This window comes from Syngnathus leptorhynchus, chromosome 20 (assembly GCF_054491065.1).
Source record: "Syngnathus leptorhynchus isolate UIUO chromosome 20, UIUO_Slep, whole genome shotgun sequence".
NCBI classification, from domain to species: domain Eukaryota; kingdom Metazoa; phylum Chordata; class Actinopteri; order Syngnathiformes; family Syngnathidae; genus Syngnathus; species Syngnathus leptorhynchus.
In genome coordinates, this window is record NC_141214.1 from 7,329,232 (window position 1) to 7,347,089 (window position 17,858).

At 49.1% G+C, this 17,858-nt stretch overlaps 1 protein-coding gene across 2 annotated transcripts; it reads left to right on the top strand.

Moving 5' to 3' along the window:
* The first annotated feature begins 918 nt into the window (after nucleotides 1–918).
* On the top strand, nucleotides 919–17,714 carry zbtb10 (zinc finger and BTB domain containing 10). 2 transcript variants are annotated; one of them, XM_085900469.1, is made up of 5 exons: nucleotides 919–1,835; nucleotides 5,185–6,184; nucleotides 7,856–7,912; nucleotides 9,089–9,264; nucleotides 17,260–17,714. In XM_085900469.1, exons 1-5 carry the CDS (start codon nucleotides 1,197–1,199, stop codon nucleotides 17,332–17,334), a joined length of 1,947 nt encoding a protein of 648 aa, XP_085756595.1. In that variant the 5' UTR covers nucleotides 919–1,196; the 3' UTR covers nucleotides 17,335–17,714. The 2 variants fall into 2 exon arrangements, with proteins under 2 accessions (XP_085756595.1, XP_085756594.1); XM_085900468.1 differs by lacking the exon at nucleotides 17,260–17,714 and adding an exon at nucleotides 10,106–12,944.
* Nucleotides 17,715–17,858: the final 144 nt, after the last annotated feature.

The following is a 17,858-nucleotide window of genomic DNA, read 5'->3' on the forward strand; positions in this document are numbered from 1 at the left end:
CTGTTCACATGCTGTCTGCAAAGCCCTTAATAGGACGCCGGTGAAACTTTACACCCGGCTATGCAAACTATCACAAATGCACAAAGCAGGTCACACGTGTTCACAGAGAGGGAGGTTCTCATGAAGGACCCCCTCTTCCCCAGCCTGCGCACAAGTGCAAGGAAGATGAAGTGGACATTTAGTACTATTCACTGTAGAGGACAACAGCATTCTGGGGCAGGTGCTTGCTGTACCTGTACTCTATTGTCTTGTTCACAGACTTCAACTAAGCTCAAACCACAAGAAAATACTTTATAGTTTCACAGGCCCTGCCAGAAAAAAAGGGGGGGGGGGGGGGTCATGGACATGCCTACAGTTCTGAGAACAAATATTTTAAACGAGAATGATATGAAAAATATCCTATCATAAGGTGTATTTATTATTACGTTCAATATTTTGTTATCATTTATTCTTGAGTGCCATGTAATGCTTTAAACAATGGATTATTTGATACTATTGCAGTTGTATTTAAGAGATTTTTACATATATAAAAGTATTAACTCACAATAAACCATAAAGTACTAAATTGCAACATGACTATAGCAGAATTTTGTGGCATGTCACTGAGAATCTTATTTATCGTTATCAGAAGAATATAATAACCGTCTCCACGCGGCAGACTCGTATTATGCCACGTGATCATACTACGACGTACAAAATAGATAGAAAGGTCTTCAAAAAGTGCAATTCCATGCTTTGAGCAGAGCCTGAAAACGTTAAGGAGATAACTAAATAAATAAAATAAAAAAAAAGCGAGCGCGAGGGACTGAGAGATATGAGAAGCATGCGGAAAATGGGTGCAGCCTTCCACACACAAAAGCCCCCATTGGCAAGCCACGCACCCCAGCTCCCCCTCTTCCAAGCACCCCCCCCCCCCTCTCCTCCTCCAGCACCAGTCGAGGTGCATTGTGGGGAGGAAAGTCGTTGCCATTCGACCTCTGCGGGGCCTGCGCGGACGCAGCCAGAACCCTGAAATTGTCAGTATGCCCCTAAAATAGCGATTGTTTTCCGCATAACTGAAACACTCGCACCGGCCGGGGACCTCACGACCGAAAGCTCGACGAATAACACAGAGAAGACGGAAGGGGAAAAGGAGCATTTGCCGTGGCGGGGGGGGGGATCCTGGTGAGTGAGACATTTGTCATAAGCGCAAGAAAATGTCCGGCGAGAGAAACCGCAGGTCGCTGGCGTTCCGAGGCGGTGGACTTGCCGGGCAAACGGGCTCCGCAGGCTGCGGCGGGGGGAACGCTAGCAGCTGGGAGGCCCCGGCCTATCAGGACCGACATTTTAATGGCAACAGGCCGGACCAAGACGACGACGGGGACCTGGGGGCGACGGGACCAACGCGGAAGCGACTCGAGGGCGCCGGCTCGGTGAGCGACAGCACGGAGCCGGACGCGGAGGAGGAAGAGGACACAGAGGTGGCGCCCGGGAGCCGCAGTCGCGGCGACGCCGACACCGAAGGCGACGCAGTCGCCAACGGCTACAAGGAAGCGTGCACCGAAGACCTGGCGGAGTCCGGGAGCGCCGAGGGGGGACCCAGGAAATGCGGCGTGGGGATGAGACCGCAGACGCTGCTCCAGAAGCACTCGCTTTTCCACGCGTCGTGGCTCCACGAGTTCCCGTGGCTGCGCTTCTGCCAGCAGACGGGGCTCATGTCGTGCAGGTGGTGCCGCCGCGACGCCGCCAACCAGAGCGGCGACGAGCTCTCCAAGGGTAGCAGGAGCTACAAGCGGGCCCTGCTCCTCCGACATCACCTGTCGGCCGAGCACGGCAGGAATGACCCCAGCAAACAGGTAACTCGCACCCCACACTCCCGTCAAAGCTTGACATAAAAGACACTTTCAAACACATCTTATCGACTGTAACGCGTCTTATGGTTGACATTTGAGTCACTTTATCAATCGTTTCCAGTCGAGAAGCAGCTTGTCGAAGATCCCCGCTGTCAGCTTTGAAGCTAATTAGCTTAGGAGCTGTCTTAGGGCTGAGCTAACTGGTAGCTTGTTGGCCGTGTAGCCGGAATGAGACGCTCGATCTGGAGTCAAATTGCCGATTTGACTATCGAGGACTACCGTGAGTTTTTGTGATCCCCTCAATGCTTCCTACTCGTGTAAACTATAGAAAAGTAATTGTTCAAGGCCAGTGGTAAGCAAAATATAGCCCGCGGTTCAGCTCTTTCATCTGACCCTGGATCTGTACATAACAAAGTCAAATATTTGATCATTCAAAGGAATCATTTGACATGTATATAATTTCACTAAAACATGTTACCATTTTATTGATCGTTAACAATTGTATTGCATTTGACTATAAATAACTGATTAATGTCTTACAAATGGTTTAATGACCTCCATTTTTTCCTAAAAATTCAAATTGAGCCTTAAGCACATTTGTTTGCACACCCCTTTGAAGCAGTTGGTACTGTACATAAGTCCCTTCCTTTTTCCTTGTTTTCTGTTTTCTCTGCATCTATCTTACTATTTTGCCAGAGGTCACAGTGACAAGGGGAGCTGCATGCATGAACTCATTTCATGAAGCCGCAACGTCGGTAAAATCAAGGACAATTTTCTAATATTGTTTTTTGTTAACGGTCGTCCCTTTGGGGGCTATCTTGTGATTCAGGCTTGTTGAAATCTCGGTTTGAATATTTGAGAGCTACGTGACTGTAAAGAGTGGATGTGTGTGAGATAAAATCACCTTTTTTTTTCTCAGATGCCATAAAAGCAGGGAGTGTTCGGTCAACATTGCAGACAATCCCAATCGGGTGTCAAAGAGCGTTTGTGGCAGCTGATTTGCGAGGCCCAGTTGGCTCGCAAGAGGATTGGACCACCGCATTTAGTGCCACTGGCACTTGCTAATCAGAATGACTTAGTGATCCACTAACTTTTGCACATGTCTAATTGGGAAGGAGAGCGCTGCCACTGGATTAGGGCGCTCAATGCTTCTGATTCTGCCTGGCAACCAAATGTAGCCAAACCAACGTTTAGTCTGGCCTTCAGAGAGGCAAAAGACGTCGTCGCACCCCGTGCGCTTCATGTGAGTTGTTGAAGCCCAGCCCCCGTGGTTGGGTCAAAGATAGGCTAGCTCAAGTGATCCCCAAGGGCAGAAGATGGGGGGGGGGGGGGGGGGTATTTCACCCCTTGATTTTAGCTCTGACAAAGACAAGGCCATTCCCGTGTTTGCAATCTGCCATCTCCCGTGGACGGGATGTTTATTTGGGGCTGCAGGTTAGTGGGATGGGACAGGCTGGGCTGCCGCCACAGGGAGAATTCTTGTTGAATTAGCAACTGCCCCCCCCCCCCCCACACACACACACACACTTCTCATCTGTTTCTTCTTCTGTGGCACGACATTGTTGGCTCGGACCTCCTACACCTTGGGCCAAACGCACACAGCTGTATTGTTCTGCTAAGCGGGGACCGGCCGGTCGGGTTAACTTGAGTTGTGAGTTCTGGGTGGGGTTCTTTAGGGGGGGCTTTAATTTCTGCTGGTTTACTGTTCAAGGCGTGTCGTGTTTGGCACGGATCTGCCGTCCGTCCCTCGGGGGGGCAGAACTCCACAGTTTGTTTAGGTTTGAGCTTTATTTGTGTCGTGGCCCGTTTTGATGCCTCGCTCAAGCCATCCGTCAGTCATCGATATTTGTCGTCCGCCTGCCATGCATTTGCGCTTGAGCTTTTCCTTGTGTCGGCGACTGTGGCTCTTCTTAGAGTATTACACATGCAAAAGGAAAGGAAAAAGAGTGAGTTCACAAAAGGCGCACAGTGAGTGGACAATGAGCCTCGGGGAGAACGCGGGCCATTGTGAAGGCCACTCAAAAATGGGGTGGCCTTGTCGACTTTGGCGCTTGCTCGCGTTCCTTTGCCTAACGTGCCCTCCCCACTCAGCTCCACATTTTCTCTCAAGGTCTGCCGACTATCAGCCATCTCTTATCTTGCCGTTGTAACTTTTCCTCCATTCTAAGCGTCCTTTCAGCCGTTATGGCGAGCGTGTTCCCATTCGCTCTCTGGCAATCCCTCACATCCTATCACTCTCTCCCTCCCTCCCTCCAGCTGTGTGGCCGAGGATGTATGATAACACCCCCCCCACCTCATCCCACCCGCTCTTCTCTCCTCTTTATATGCCATCTCGTGTGCCCGGGCTGCTGCACGGACAGTGGGGGCTGGGTGGGGACCTCCGAGAAATGAATTTAATCGGCTGAAACCCCAGCTGTGTGTGTGCGCGTGTGTGAGTGCAGCTTGCTTTCTGAGTGTTGGCGAGGGTGGTGGGAGGGGGAGTCAAAAATGCCAGAGGAATGTGAATTATTCTGTATTAGGACATCTGCTGTGCAATTCTGTTGCAAAAAAACCGGTCAATGTAGGCGTTCTGTATATGTTGTCGTTGTGGTTTGTATGTACGATGAAGCTCACCATGCGTGCGTTGTTTTGTGTACTCCCCCATCTTACTTGCTCGGTACCAGGCTGGAGGACGGGTGGGGGGTAGTTCAGCTCCTCTACCAATTCCCCTCCCCGTCATCCATCCTCTGCCAGGTCTCTCTTTGTTCCAGTGTGCACCATGAGATTTGATGAATCTACTCCGCAAGCAAGCAAGCAAGCCAGAAAGTATTCCAAACAATTCCACTCAACTTGGAAAGCGGGAGGTGCTGACGGCTCCCGGTCCAGGCAGCCCGTCCCTCCCTCCCTCCCTCCCTCCCTCCCTCCCTCCCTCCCTCCCTCCATTGTAGCGAGCTCATTTGTATCCCCACTCCCCCGCCGGACTGGTTTGTCCCCCTTGAGCGGGCGTGTCGGGAGCCCTGGGGGTGTTTGCCCACGCCAGAGTGTTGAGTAAAGATGAGGCTAGCGCCAGGGAAATACTGTTCGATTTGTATAAACACACAAGCCGTACTCGGTGTGCTGAAATTGTCCTTCGGCAAACCTTCCGAGCCGTTCGTCCGAGCCTTAAACTTTGTCTTCGGGGCAACAAAATAGGCGACTGTTGAAAGTATGTGGAGAGCCTAAAAGGTGACTTTTTGCAAATGTGTCCAGCTTGATGCCAGTTGTTCTAGAAACAAATGCTATACATATATAGAACAATATTGCGACTGAGAACATTCAGAAACCTCAATCTCATCCATCACCTAACCGTGTGGTTTTGCGTGTTATGACCCAGGAGTCGGGGAGGCCCTCGGACAACGCCAGCCCCTCCACCAACTCCTCGGAGGAGGACTACCGCAACAAGCCCAACGAGAACTCTTACTGCTACCAGCTGCTGCAGGAGCTGGACAAGCAGCGCAAGAGCGGCATCCTGTGTGACGTCAAAATCGTGGTGTCGGGCCAGGTGTTCCGTGCCCACAAGAACATCCTGGTGGCGGGCAGCCGCTACTTCAAGACCCTCTACTGCCTGACTCAGAGCGAGGTGCAAGACCGGGCCACCGTCACGCACCTGGACGTGGCCGCCGTGCAGGGCTTCTCGGTCATCCTGGACTTCCTCTACTCGGGCAACCTGCTGCTCACCAGCCAGAATGCCATTGAGGTCATGTCGGTGGCCAGCTACCTGCAGATGACCGAGGTGGTGCAGTCGTGCCGGGCCTTCATCAAGGACGCGCTCAACATCAGCATCAAGCAGGAGGCGCCCGACTCGGTGCTGGTGGACTACAACAAGCGGCAGACGCTGGCCAAGGAGGGCCAGCGGGGGCGCCCCGACCGCAAGCCCAGCAACTTCTGGGCCACCACCATACTCTCCAAGTTGTCCATCAAAGCCAGCGGCAATAGCCGAGCCAAGGAGGCGGCGGGGGAGGCCGACAGCAGCGCCGGCCGGCTCAAGGAGGAGTCCAGCGACGTGGAGGTGACACCGCCGGTCTGGGCCAGTCCCCCCAGCCCCCCCCCGGGAGCCTGGACCCAACATCACCACGACAACTCGTCCGACTCGGCCGACAACGAGTCCCACGCCCGGGTTTTCGTCTGGAACGAGCCAGACGCGGCCGCCGCCATCAAGCGTGAGACCCCTGACGCCGCTGCCGGCAGTGGGCGCCGGAAAAAGCAGGCCACCACGCGCCGCTTTGTCTACAACTTCCCGCCCGAACCCGAGGAGGGTTTCGACGAGGGCATGTTCATCCAGCCGTCCGCCTCCTACCCCCGAGAGGACTTCTCGGCGCTCTCAGAAAATGCCGGTAGGACGCGCATTTGCACTCTTCACGCATCCTCCCTCAGCCCAGATTTCAAACATGTTGACGCCGTATAACAAATCATTTCCATTGAGGGGCTGAAATGAGAGGATTTGATCAGTTTGAAGTCAAACACCGGCAAGTTCATCATCGATTCGATGATTCATTTTGACACCACCGACACAGATGCATGTCGAGCGCTCTAGAGCAACTGGAGCGGGCGATGATCAAGCAGGCCTAACCTGGCGCGGTGTTCCCTTTTGATGATCCCCCGCTAATCGCTCTGGAGCCGGGAAGGGGGGGCACGCAGGCTTATAGCAACGTTAAGGCCTACTTTGTGGCCGCTGCTTGGCCAACACCGCGCAAGTCCTCACTGTGCACTCTTGGCCTTCCACAATAAAATCAAATCTGTGTGATTCCATTTGGAAATCCTCTTTGTGTCCTTCCATACATGTTGATTCCACCCGCCGGGGTCCTCGAATAACCTTTTAATCTACCCGCCGCCCTTTCTCCGAGGCTGTAATCTCTCCTTCGGCCATTAAAGCGGCGCTCCTCCACCGCCACGGAAGCGAGGGACGTGCTTTTTCCGACATTTGCTTCCCTCGCTAATGCAGGATAATGAAGAAAACGCTGCGGGGTGGGAGGCGGAGGGGTCGGCTCTTCAACCTCAGGCCTGCCTCCCCTCTAAATGCGCTGCAATGCTCTTAGTGCCTGCAGCTCCATCTAATGCGCTCCACAAGTGATGCCTTGTGGGGTGAGGGGGGGGCGCTAATGGTTTGCGCCCAAGGCTGCGCTGCGTCTCTTGCAGCATTGTGGGAAGAAAATGTGCAAGCTGCAAATCATCCTTATCAGCAAAACGGATCAACATCTCCCCGCAGTCCCGTGGCCGCGTCCGATTAGGCGCCGCACAGTGGCGTGTTTTGTTGCACGCGTCACATGGCTTCCGCACAGAAATCCCAGAGCGGCGTGCAATTGATTTTGGGGCAAGTTGGCCACGTTAATCAAGCTCGCTTGCACTTTCACGATCGAACACCCGATGCACGAGGTTGCCAACATGCTGCTATTCACAATCTGAACTCAAAGAAAATATCGTACAACTAGTGAGACAATGTGTGAGCTACTCGAACATCTCAACTTTAGAATCAGTAATGGCAGTTGTTTGACTTAGTTGGAGTTTGAATGTGATTAAGAGGGTGTGCGCACTTTTACAACTCACCTGTTTTACTGTATTGGATTGTACAGGTTGAGATCACAGTGGCTGAAAAATTTTGTAAATGAGTTGGCATTTTTTTCCCTTTTTTTCTTTGTATTTAATATCTCCAGCCTTGGTATTAGTGGGTGTGGCCACCTCTGCAGCCAGGACAGTTTCTAAATGTTGACCAAGGGTGCATGGCGGCCATGTTCTTAGTGGGATGTAGGAACACAACATGGCAGAACCGGTTACATGCACTCGCAGGTGTGCCCCCACCACCACCTACTCAACATACAATAGGGCATACATGTGTGCATGTATGTGTGTGTGTGTGTGGAGTGGTTAGTTATGTACACAAAAATGCCGCCCGCGCCTGTCTCCCCTCCGACAAACCTTCCACCTCTCCCTTATGTTTTTTGTCTTCCTGTTGTTGGTTCCCTCCCTCCCTCCCTCCTTTATCCTAAACCCTGCCCTCCTTTCCCCAGAGCTGGCCAATCAGATCCAGTATACCATCATCCAGCCAGGAGAGTCCTGGGAGAATGGTAAGCAGCCACAAACATCCTCACACATTTTCATCGAGGCCACCTTGCAATATCAGCAAAACCACAAACGCACAATGTCGCCGATTTTTTTCAGAGGAAATGAGTCGTCATTCGCCCACAGTGTTAACATTTATAAGCCAACACACCAACCAGACTGTTAATAAAATGTAGTACAAGTTGTTACAAAAGAAGAGGGTTGTAACAGAAAGAAAAATGTTCTTAAGAGTAAAAATGATTTTGTCTTATTTCATTTCTTTTGGTTAAGCAGCATTGAGGTGCAACAAATTTGAATGTTGTTATCTACTAAATCCGCAAATGTGTTGCACTCAAATTAAGACTTGCCAATTCTGTCATGCTTAGGTTTATGCTTGTCATTTCAATTCAAATGATGAATATAAGTTTTTTTCACTTTATTGTCCATTTTATGGCCGGTGCGACTGATAGTCCGAAAGTTACGGTACTTGTCTGTTAAATTGCTTCTCGGTGTTGGCAATTGTGTTGCAGGTGAACAAACGTATGCCCCCCCACCCCCATTGCAAGTCAGCTGAGTGGAGGTTAGGGTGGAAGCGTGTCATCACCATGGCAACAGTGTGCTTGTTAAATTAGGGAAAAGATGCACCACCCAGCCCTTTGTTACTTGAAATGAGCACGGTGGACAAGAAATGTGCTTGCCCCAACACACACACAAACACACACACACACACACACACACCCGATCACAGGTAAACTGTGAATCATCAACTCCTTCCCAAAAGGCTCCTTCACTTCCTACCCCTTTAGCAACCTGCCTTGACGACTGCACCGTTGTGAGTTCAAACAAAAGGCCGGCCGGGACTCTTCACTTCCCCCCGGCGTGCTCCGTTTTCAAGCGCCTTCACAATCAATAGGCGACTAATTTACGCTCAAAAGCATGCTTGTTAGCATACGAGGGTGGCAGGCGGGCAGGCGCCAGCTGGAGAGCAGCTGGCACGGTCCTCTCGGTGCCTCTTGTCCAAGCGGGCGCAACGTAGCTTGCTAGCTGCAGTTGGCCATGTCAAAGTGCATCACGGGGAACCAGCCAGCAATGTTGCGAACCGACCTTCATGATGTTGCCGTTTCGATTGATGGCCCCCGACGCAAGTGAGCAACACGCCAGTTCCCTCCCCGCTGACTTTTTTTCCCCCGCTTTGCTTCCAGGCGAGTCGTCGCTGCTGGCCATCAACAAGCTGAAGTGTCCGCACTGCAACTACATCGCCAAGCACCGGCGCACGCTCAAGAGGCACCTGGTCATCCACTCGGGCGTGCGCTCCTTCAGCTGCGACATCTGCGGCAAGCTCTTCACCCGCCGTGAGCACGTCAAGAGACATTCCCTGGTAAGTACACTCGCTATTTCTATCGCAATGCTGGCTTTCCACTGGCCACGGTGCAATTACTCTATCTAGAATCCGAAATCAGCAATCAGAAAAGCAGAAGATTAGGAAAAATGTCCATGATGCTTTGCAAATCTTTTTGATCGAACAAAGAAAATCGCCTGCATTGAGGCTGGAGTTCAGAGCAACTCTCAATAACTCGAAATGATTTATTGTTCATTCAAATAATGAATTGATTGTTGCACCTTTTATTCAAGTAAATCTGTTGCAGCCCAATGAGATAATCATCTGTTGAATATTTTCTTATTAATGGTTGAATGGCATCTGAAAGGAAATGTGAATTTCTGCCCCTTTATGTATTTAGTTACTTACTCATTTAGTCAGAAAAATCATCCAAAAATATGTGTGAAGTAAAAGTGGGTCTCTGATGAAACGCGTTTATGGAAAGTTACAGAAGCGGACTTTGAAATTGAAAAAGTTGAGGCTGAAATTCTGAGAAAGGTTCATCCATTATCATGTTGTTGGAGATCAATATGAGAACAGATAATTGTTTGTATATTTTGACCCGTTTCGTTGAAAGGCTGGAGGAGTTTCACATTTATAACTTGGTCCAACACCAAATAGTTGTCAATTATTTGGCGTTCAACTCATTTTGCTACCTCGGTTTAAAAGGGTGAATTAATTCCCAAGACGTTTGACAATTTCAAGTCAATGTCTCAAGATGATGACTCAATTGTCAACATAGTCAAAGCAAGGCAGCCAAAGAAATTAGCTCCGTATCGTCAGACAAAAAAAAAGTGGACTGACGGTGTCCGTCGTCCCGTCCCATGCGCCCCGCCGGCAGGTGCACAAGAAAGACAAGAAGTACAAGTGCATGGTGTGCAAGAAGATCTTCATGCTGGCCGCCAGCGTGGGAATCCGCCACGGCTCGCGGCGCTACGGCGTGTGCGTGGACTGCGCCGACTCGCACCAGGCCAGCCAGGAGGGCCTGGAGGCCATGGAGTTCCCCCGGGATGACGACTTTGAGGCCGACGACGACCTGCTGGACGCCGACAACGACTCGGCCGACCGCGAGCGAGCCGCCGCCTGGGCCCGCCGGGGCGCCGCTCCTCCGGAGGACAACAAGGAGTTCTAGCCTGGCCTCACCCAAATTCTTTTTGCTTTGACTATGTAAGCTGGTAAACAATCAACTCCAAAAGTGCTCTCCAAAACCTTGCGGTTGCTTGATTATGCGAGTTTGTCGACAAAAAAAAAAAAAAAAAAGCTTTGGTAGCGTGGGATCCCCGCCATGTACAGATTTAATTATTATTGTAATTATTATTATTAATGCTCACAAAGAAAGATTCTATCAAATCAAGTTGTTTTTTTGGGGTTGTATATTTTCTTTGAAATAGGCGGGGAGGGCTAGCTAGACCAATCATTGGAGGCAAAATATGTTATTTAATTTAAGAAGATTTTATGGTCTTATTACAGATGATCTAATTTTTATTATGTTCTTTTCCCATTTTCTAACTTGCTGTGTAGATGGCATTTAGTTGCGCTCAAATATTCTTTATTATTCCATTTTTCTTGACTTTTTTTCGTTTCCTCGTGCAAGTCTTGGAACCAAAAAATCTGTTTGGCGACTTTAGCGTTCTCACAGCCATATTTATATGTTCTATTAATTTAAAAGACAAAAAAGAAACGAAAATGGGGCTGTGCTGACGTCATGCCAAACAGAGCGCACACCAAGATGGAGCGGGAAAAACTACTGAATATACTTCAAAGAAAAGACACCTTTATTATTTTCTTTTGTTCTTTTAGAGTTTTAAGACAAATTATTTAAAAGTATAAGAAGGGGGGGGGCACCGTTCTAGCTAGCTTTACACCAATCGCCATGTCACGCTAACACTTTAAAAAAAAATAGCATTTGACCTTCACTTAAAGCTTGAATCATTTGATATTTTGTTACCTTTTATTTGATTTTTTTTTTTTTTGCCAAATGACTACGTTTGGTGCTGTAATGCTTTGTCGCAGAATACTGGACCTACTAAACAAGCGAGGCTTTAATTTTCATGGAAAAAAAAAAAAAAGCTTCAATTGTTCAACTGACGCTTCACCTCCTCTACAACACTATCGCCTCTTTCACGCAGAGGCCCCGCCCAAAAAGGAACCAACACCCGGCATTTGTCCGCTTTTGCCTTGAACCGGCTGGCCGGCCTTGTGAGGGTGTTAAAGTTAATGGACCATGCCATTAATGGACCGATGGCATAGCTGTCATTTGTATCATTTGGCTTTCTTCCTACAACACCAGCTAGACTTTGAGAATTTGAGTGTTAAACTCCACATTCCCGTCCCGCATTGCGGAATACCAAACCCGAGCATGGCTTGAATGGTTGTCATTCCAAACATTAGAAGTGAATGCGGCTAGCTTGAATTCTTGTGACACCCAAAAACCCTCCCCCCTATCTCGACATCCGAGGCGGGTTAATTGCCGGGCCGTGACTAAAAGAGGCGGAAAAATGCCGGTGGGTGTTCGAGGGGCTTCTGTGGACTATCAGGTAATCTTTGCCATTTTTTTTGAAATTGATGCTTTTATACGCCAGTACATTTCCGTGTGAAATATGCGTTCCGAGGACCTAAAGCAGATGTCTTTTTTTGGTACAGAGTTGTAAAGGCCGTTTGTATCGCTGCTTCTATTTCGAATCATGTAACAGTGACTGGACGTCCAAAGTTGTTTTGAAATGTTTCATTTGGTCCGCCGGACAAAAATGAGTGAAGCTCTATGGCGCCATCATAGACATGCACTTACTTTTGATCTTTCTTTTTTTTTTCCTCCCAAAAGCGGGTCTGAATGGAACTTTTTCTTCTCTTCTTTTTTAGTGGTTTGTTATTTAATATATATCTAAGTATATTGACTCCAAAAATGCAATCAAGACTGTTCATTTCCATTTTGTTCAACCCAAATTGTTCTGATTTCATCTTAATGTATAGGAGGGAGGAGCCGGTGACGTTCCTCTCTGATTGTCCCCTCCCACAACTTCAGCACATGTTTTTTGAATGGCGCGCGGGTGCGGCGGCAGTATTTAGCGACTAAAAATATCGACGTATAGCCCGTGTGTGTTCATATGCAGTTGGTACCCCTCATCCTCCTTCTCGTGTCACTTTCAAAAATCACTGTGGGTAGGGCCTGTGATGTAATAGATACAATATGGAGAGTCTATGAATAGAAATATATGGAAATTTTGATATCTAACTCCCTTCCGCTTTGCTGTGCGCTGCTTGTCCTTGACTTTTTTTTAATTATTCGCACCATCCTACTGATTTTTGTAATTGTTTTTAATGCTGTATTTATGGACAATAACCAAAACAAAAGTATGCCACCACACTACAGATGTTTGTTTCCCCACAAACACACATCCATCCACTTCCCGGCTGCATTTTCTTTTTTTTTTTTTACACTTTAAAGGTTAAAAAAAAAAAGACAAAAGTTGTATTTTTCAACTGATTTGCTCTCTGACAGCGATGCAAAACACAAAAAATTCACAAAATTCAGGTTACTCTTTTTACGTTTTTACCAGAACTTTTCAAAGATTGGACTTAAATTGTCCTGGTTTGTTGCTCTTCTCTCTGTTATAAATCAAATTGTACTACTGTTCCTCTCTATATTACATTATAAAAATAAAACTTTGATATTGCTGAAATTGTTGGGGGATTATTGTTTTTGTGTCTCATACATTGTGAAAGAAAAAAACAAGCAGTCTTAACCTTTGATGCAGGAGAGGCATCCAAAGTGGCATGAATTCACTTTTGTGTTATAAATTCAGAATAGTTCAGCAGCCCTTGGATTATTATTTTCATTTATGTCTTGAGATGAGTTTGTCATTGCACACTATAGTATTGCCAATCGTGTTTTTCTTGCCACAGATGACAATAATGTTGCAAGCATGGGGGGCACAAAATGTTTTCTTCTCCCTTGGGTGGGCATCACAGAAAATAATTGAGAACTTTTATTTCCTGAAATTTCTAGCTTGCAAAGGTAATAAATAATGCATATTTCATTTAGTAAAAAAAAAAAGCATTGACACCAGAGTGCTGCCCCCTGCTATCGACTTCTTTTTCATGGCGTTTGTCACATTTACCAGCAGGTGGCAACACTCGCACACAAGTCAGTCGTGTGCGTGTGTTTTTAGTGCATGTTTTCTGGCGGTTTTCTGGATTATGTGTGTGTGTGTGAGTGTGTGTGTTTGTTTGTTTGTTTGTTTGTTTGTCTGTGCATGTGTGTAAAATTACACACACATTAGACAACATCTGGCCCATGCGGTCATTTTACTTCCTTAAGCAAAAAGAAAGACTGTATTGTTTTGAAACAAACTCACTTTGTTTGTGTCTGATTTACAAATGTGTGTGTGTGTGTGTGTGTGTGTGCGTGCGCGTGTGTGCACGCGCATCCCCATGGAAGTGTCGTGTCCACAAGTGACAACGCGTGTGTGCGCGTGTGCTTGTGCGTGCTTGTGCGTGTGCGGTGTCGGAGAAGGTGGCGGTTCCCACAGTTGAGCTCGAATTTGTGTGAAACCCAATCTCCGTGTGAGTGACGCCCCGCTCCCTCTGTTGTGTGTGACTTTGTGTGCGATATATCCCCTCACAGACCCCTCAGGATCAGTTTACCATGTCAACACCAGGGGTTGGTTGGACAGCAGCAGCAGCAACCGCACACACGCACACACAAGACACCATATATAGACTTTATAAACATGACGTTCTGGGGTGGTGCTGTGTATTAATGTGCTTTTGGTTGATCTGAATTTTTCTGTTATTGTATATATTTTTGTGTGCGCGCACGCACGCACGCACGCACGCACGCCTGTAGCTGTGTTTAAGCACGTAGGTGTACGTGGGCGCACCTCAGCTATCGAGTGTCTGTGTATTCAAATGTGTAGGCGTGTTTATCAGCGAATGCGGAGACAGCTGGTGTGAGGCAAACACTGGGAAAGATTTTTGTTGGCCTTCAGAGGTCAAACAAAACGATTCAAATGTGGGACTTAGTTCAGCCAGGAGAAGTCGCAAATGAGCGGGGGTCGGCGCATCCTCCTGCAGGCGTATGCCCTCGTGAGATCTGATAATGGCGCTCTGTTCAAAATGAAAATGTCCAACGAAAGGTGTGTTATAGCAGAGCTTGGTTAGCTTTCGATCATCTCGTGCACCCCGTCTACACCCTCAAAGCTTTGTTAAAAGCCACCGACGTGACTTTTCAAGATCAATTATGCAATCCCTTATCAGGTCCGTCCCGCCCTACTTTGATCACACAGCCCGAGGCCCGCCAACTAATTAGTGAGTTGCTATCCATTAGTCTAGATTAGGCAAAACATCAAATAGATGGAGCGCTCCGATTTACGTCCGACGACAAACACGCTGTCTGCGCCGTCCGCCATTCAGTGCGAGGCGGGGGCGGGGGGGGTCGCTGCATGACCGCCGCCCGGTGGGAACGTTGAGCCGCCGCCTGACGTGGGAGCGCGGCCCAGGAGGCCAACGGGATACTTGACATTCCTGCGCTGGCTGGGGGACTGTGAGAAAGATGTCTTCAAAAGTCCCCCGCAGCACTCTGTAATTAATCATGGAATTTAGAGCTTTCCAGTAGAAATTCAGCGTGTTCAATTCTACCGAGGTGTGCCGGCCAAATCACGTGGAAGTGTGCAGAGCGTGCCGGATGCGCTATGACATCACATCTTCATTGGTCCCAAATCGTTAGCATTGCCGGCTAAATCTGCCTCCTGACAGCTGAATACACTTCACCTACTTTCCCATGCTGTCACAGGTCAAAGGTTGTGGGCACAGTTGTCGCACGCACGCACACAACCCCTTCTGTGTGTGTGTGTGTGTGTATGTGTTGTCCACAACGGTGCGTTGAAACAGGAGAGGCCACCAGGGGGAATGTTTGTGTTACTGTGACACAACAATGACCAAACATGTGTGCTCAGTCAGACTGGATAGGCTTGTGAGGCCTCCTGTTTGTTTCACTGCGCCGCCGATTTGCCGTCTTTGTGTGCGCACACGTTTCAAGTATTGGCAACACTTCCTGCTTTTCTTGCAGATCAGAAAAAAAACTCAAGTTCATACTAGCTGTGTTTGTTTCTTTGCGACCCTTTTATGGCAAGCGGCGGGCGACGCCCGCACATGGCGTTCAAGCCCGAGGCGCTCGACTGTCATGTATCAAAGCGTCGGGTTGCGAGCCGGCCTGCACGTGCTGCCAAATTCACCAATGTTGTGATTTTCTAGCGAATGGTAGGAAAACGTGAGCAGGCAGAATTGAAAGCAAACGCCCGTCTAATTTGCCCTGGGCGGACATCTCCCCAGGGCACCCGCGTCTCTCTCGGGGCCGCACCAAATCAGGCTCGCGCAGAAATAGCTGTGAGATTGTGCGCCGGCCGTCGCGGCCTTCCGAGAGGCGTTAGCCGGCCGGCGGCGGGGATTTCCACTCTGCCGCAAAAATGCAAAGATACACACAATGTCCAAATCGACAGCAAAATAAAAGAGACCCACTCCCCCCAAAGGGGACAATTCACAAAGCCTCAAAAATAGATAGCGACGTTTTGTTTATGAACAACTTATCAGCAAGTTTGCACTCAACAAAGGCCTCATCAGATTTTGCAATGTGAGGTGAAAATGGACGTTCAGTTCAGGTTACTGTGACATTTCCAATCATGTCGTGACATCATGATTGGAATTTGCCATCCTTTCAACGTCGGTGGCGGCCTTTCCCAGCACAAACAATGCTTTGTGTCCCACAAAGGAAGCCCTCATCCCAGCTTCGGGGGCCCCGCCACGGCGCAAAAAAAAAAAAAAAGATTCTTTCCGAACCCCGAGAAAAAGCCCCAGGTCACCCCAACCGCAACCCGTCGAGGTGCCGAGAAGGAACATCTGTGCGACTTGGGCGAGGTGGGCGACGGGGCGTCCCCGCACCAGGGTCCTCACAATGACAAGCCGTGTTGCAGGAAGTGACCTTGGCCTGTCCATCGACAAAAACCAACGACCAGCCGTTTCGGTTCTCGCTGACCTTGACTGAAATTGACACGTAACAGACGCGTAACATCGTTGACCATTTCCACTTTAGTACGGAAATTGTACGGATGTTTGTTGCCGTCCTTCCATTATGATCTCCTTGTTCTGCGGCGTGCCTCATGGCAAGCACGCACGGATAACCGCAAGCGTGCACGGCGCGAACAAAGCAAGTATGTGCGGTCGTCGGCCGCGTCACGTCAAAGCATTTCTGGTACGGCGGTCACGTGACTTTCTGTCATTTGCCGCAGCTTCAAATGTGGGATGGCAAACATGAAAGGCGGCGGCGAGGCCAGCACATGCGGCCTAATAACGTCATAGCCGGTGAAAAAGCGCCAAACGCTTCCAGGAAAAGCGGGCCGAGACCCGCTTTTGAAAAATGGGTTGGCTTGGAGAGAGAATCGTAAAATATTTCATTCCAATTGGACACAAAACCGTATCACTTTGAAATTGTTGTCTGAGTTGTGTTTGTTGGCAGCCTTGGCAGAGCAGACACAAACATGATACAAGTTCGCTTCATCTGTGCGAGGTCAGCTGATGTGTGTGTGTGTGTGTGTGTATGTTTCTCTTTGTTTTCCTTCCATGGGAAACAGTCGTCTCTCCCAAATACACACTGTCCGACTACAAGCATGTGTGTGTGTTGTGTGTGTAGCGGCCAGCCGCACACGCGCGTACATACAGCATGCCACCTCCCCCGATATTCCCAAGATTCTGTCTGTTTCGTGTATTCTTGTCACCAATGCACTCCGTACGTGTCGCTGTAGTGTGTGTGTGCGCGTATACACATACACGTGCGTGCACAAGCCTGACATGACTCCCTTTATCCTTTTATTTGAAGTGTCGTGCTTGTGCGCCCCTGCTTTATTGTGGGAAAGTGTATGAGTGTGCGCGTGGCACGTTTGTCCATGTGGGGAGCACATGTTGTTTCAAGAGAAGCCAAAAGCCCTTTGACGTGTCGCACAGCAATCAGAATCGGACGGCCTTTTCCCCCACGGACGGGGAGACGAGGTGGGATCGGCCATCGCAAGCCTACGCTAATCATCGCCATTGTTGGGAAATGTCTACGCAAAGAAACGGAGAAGGGGGAAGAGGCGGGGGAGACGGCCAATCCAGACTGATGGAAGACGCTTCCAAAGTCACGTGAGCACACCGTATCGTTTAGCCTGTTGTTGCTGGTTCATGTCTGTTCTTGCTGTTGGATTTTGACAAATAAATATGCCCCAAAAGTGCGACTTATATATGTTGTTGTTGTTTTTTTTATAGCCGGTCCGACTTATACTCCGGAGCGACTTATAGTCGGAAAATGACGGTAATCACATTCATATCGAACACACGCAAGACAGAATTTGACGGGCGATGTTTTGGTTCCCAGGTGCTCGTCACGGCAGCTGACTCCTGACCCGCCGCCATTACCGAGGTCAGAAGGAGCGCCGATCCCCCGCCGTCGCCCCGGGGTGACATTTTTCTCCTTCTCCCCCTGCCGCCGTTCCCACCGAGGCCAGCAGGCCAAGTGTCAAACGCTAAAAGCTGCAGCCGCTGTTCAGGCTGCGCGAGCAGCTCAA

Coding starts and splice junctions, on each gene's coding strand:
- zbtb10 (XM_085900468.1), top strand. CDS start 1,197: ATGTCCGGCGAGAGAAACCGCAGGTCGCTGGCGTTCCGAGGCGGTGGA. Junction 1,836..5,184: donor GGAATGACCCCAGCAAACAG/GTAACTCGCACC, acceptor GTTATGACCCAG/GAGTCGGGGAGGCCCTCGGA. Junction 9,265..10,105: donor ACGTCAAGAGACATTCCCTG/GTAAGTACACTC, acceptor CCCCGCCGGCAG/GTGCACAAGAAAGACAAGAA.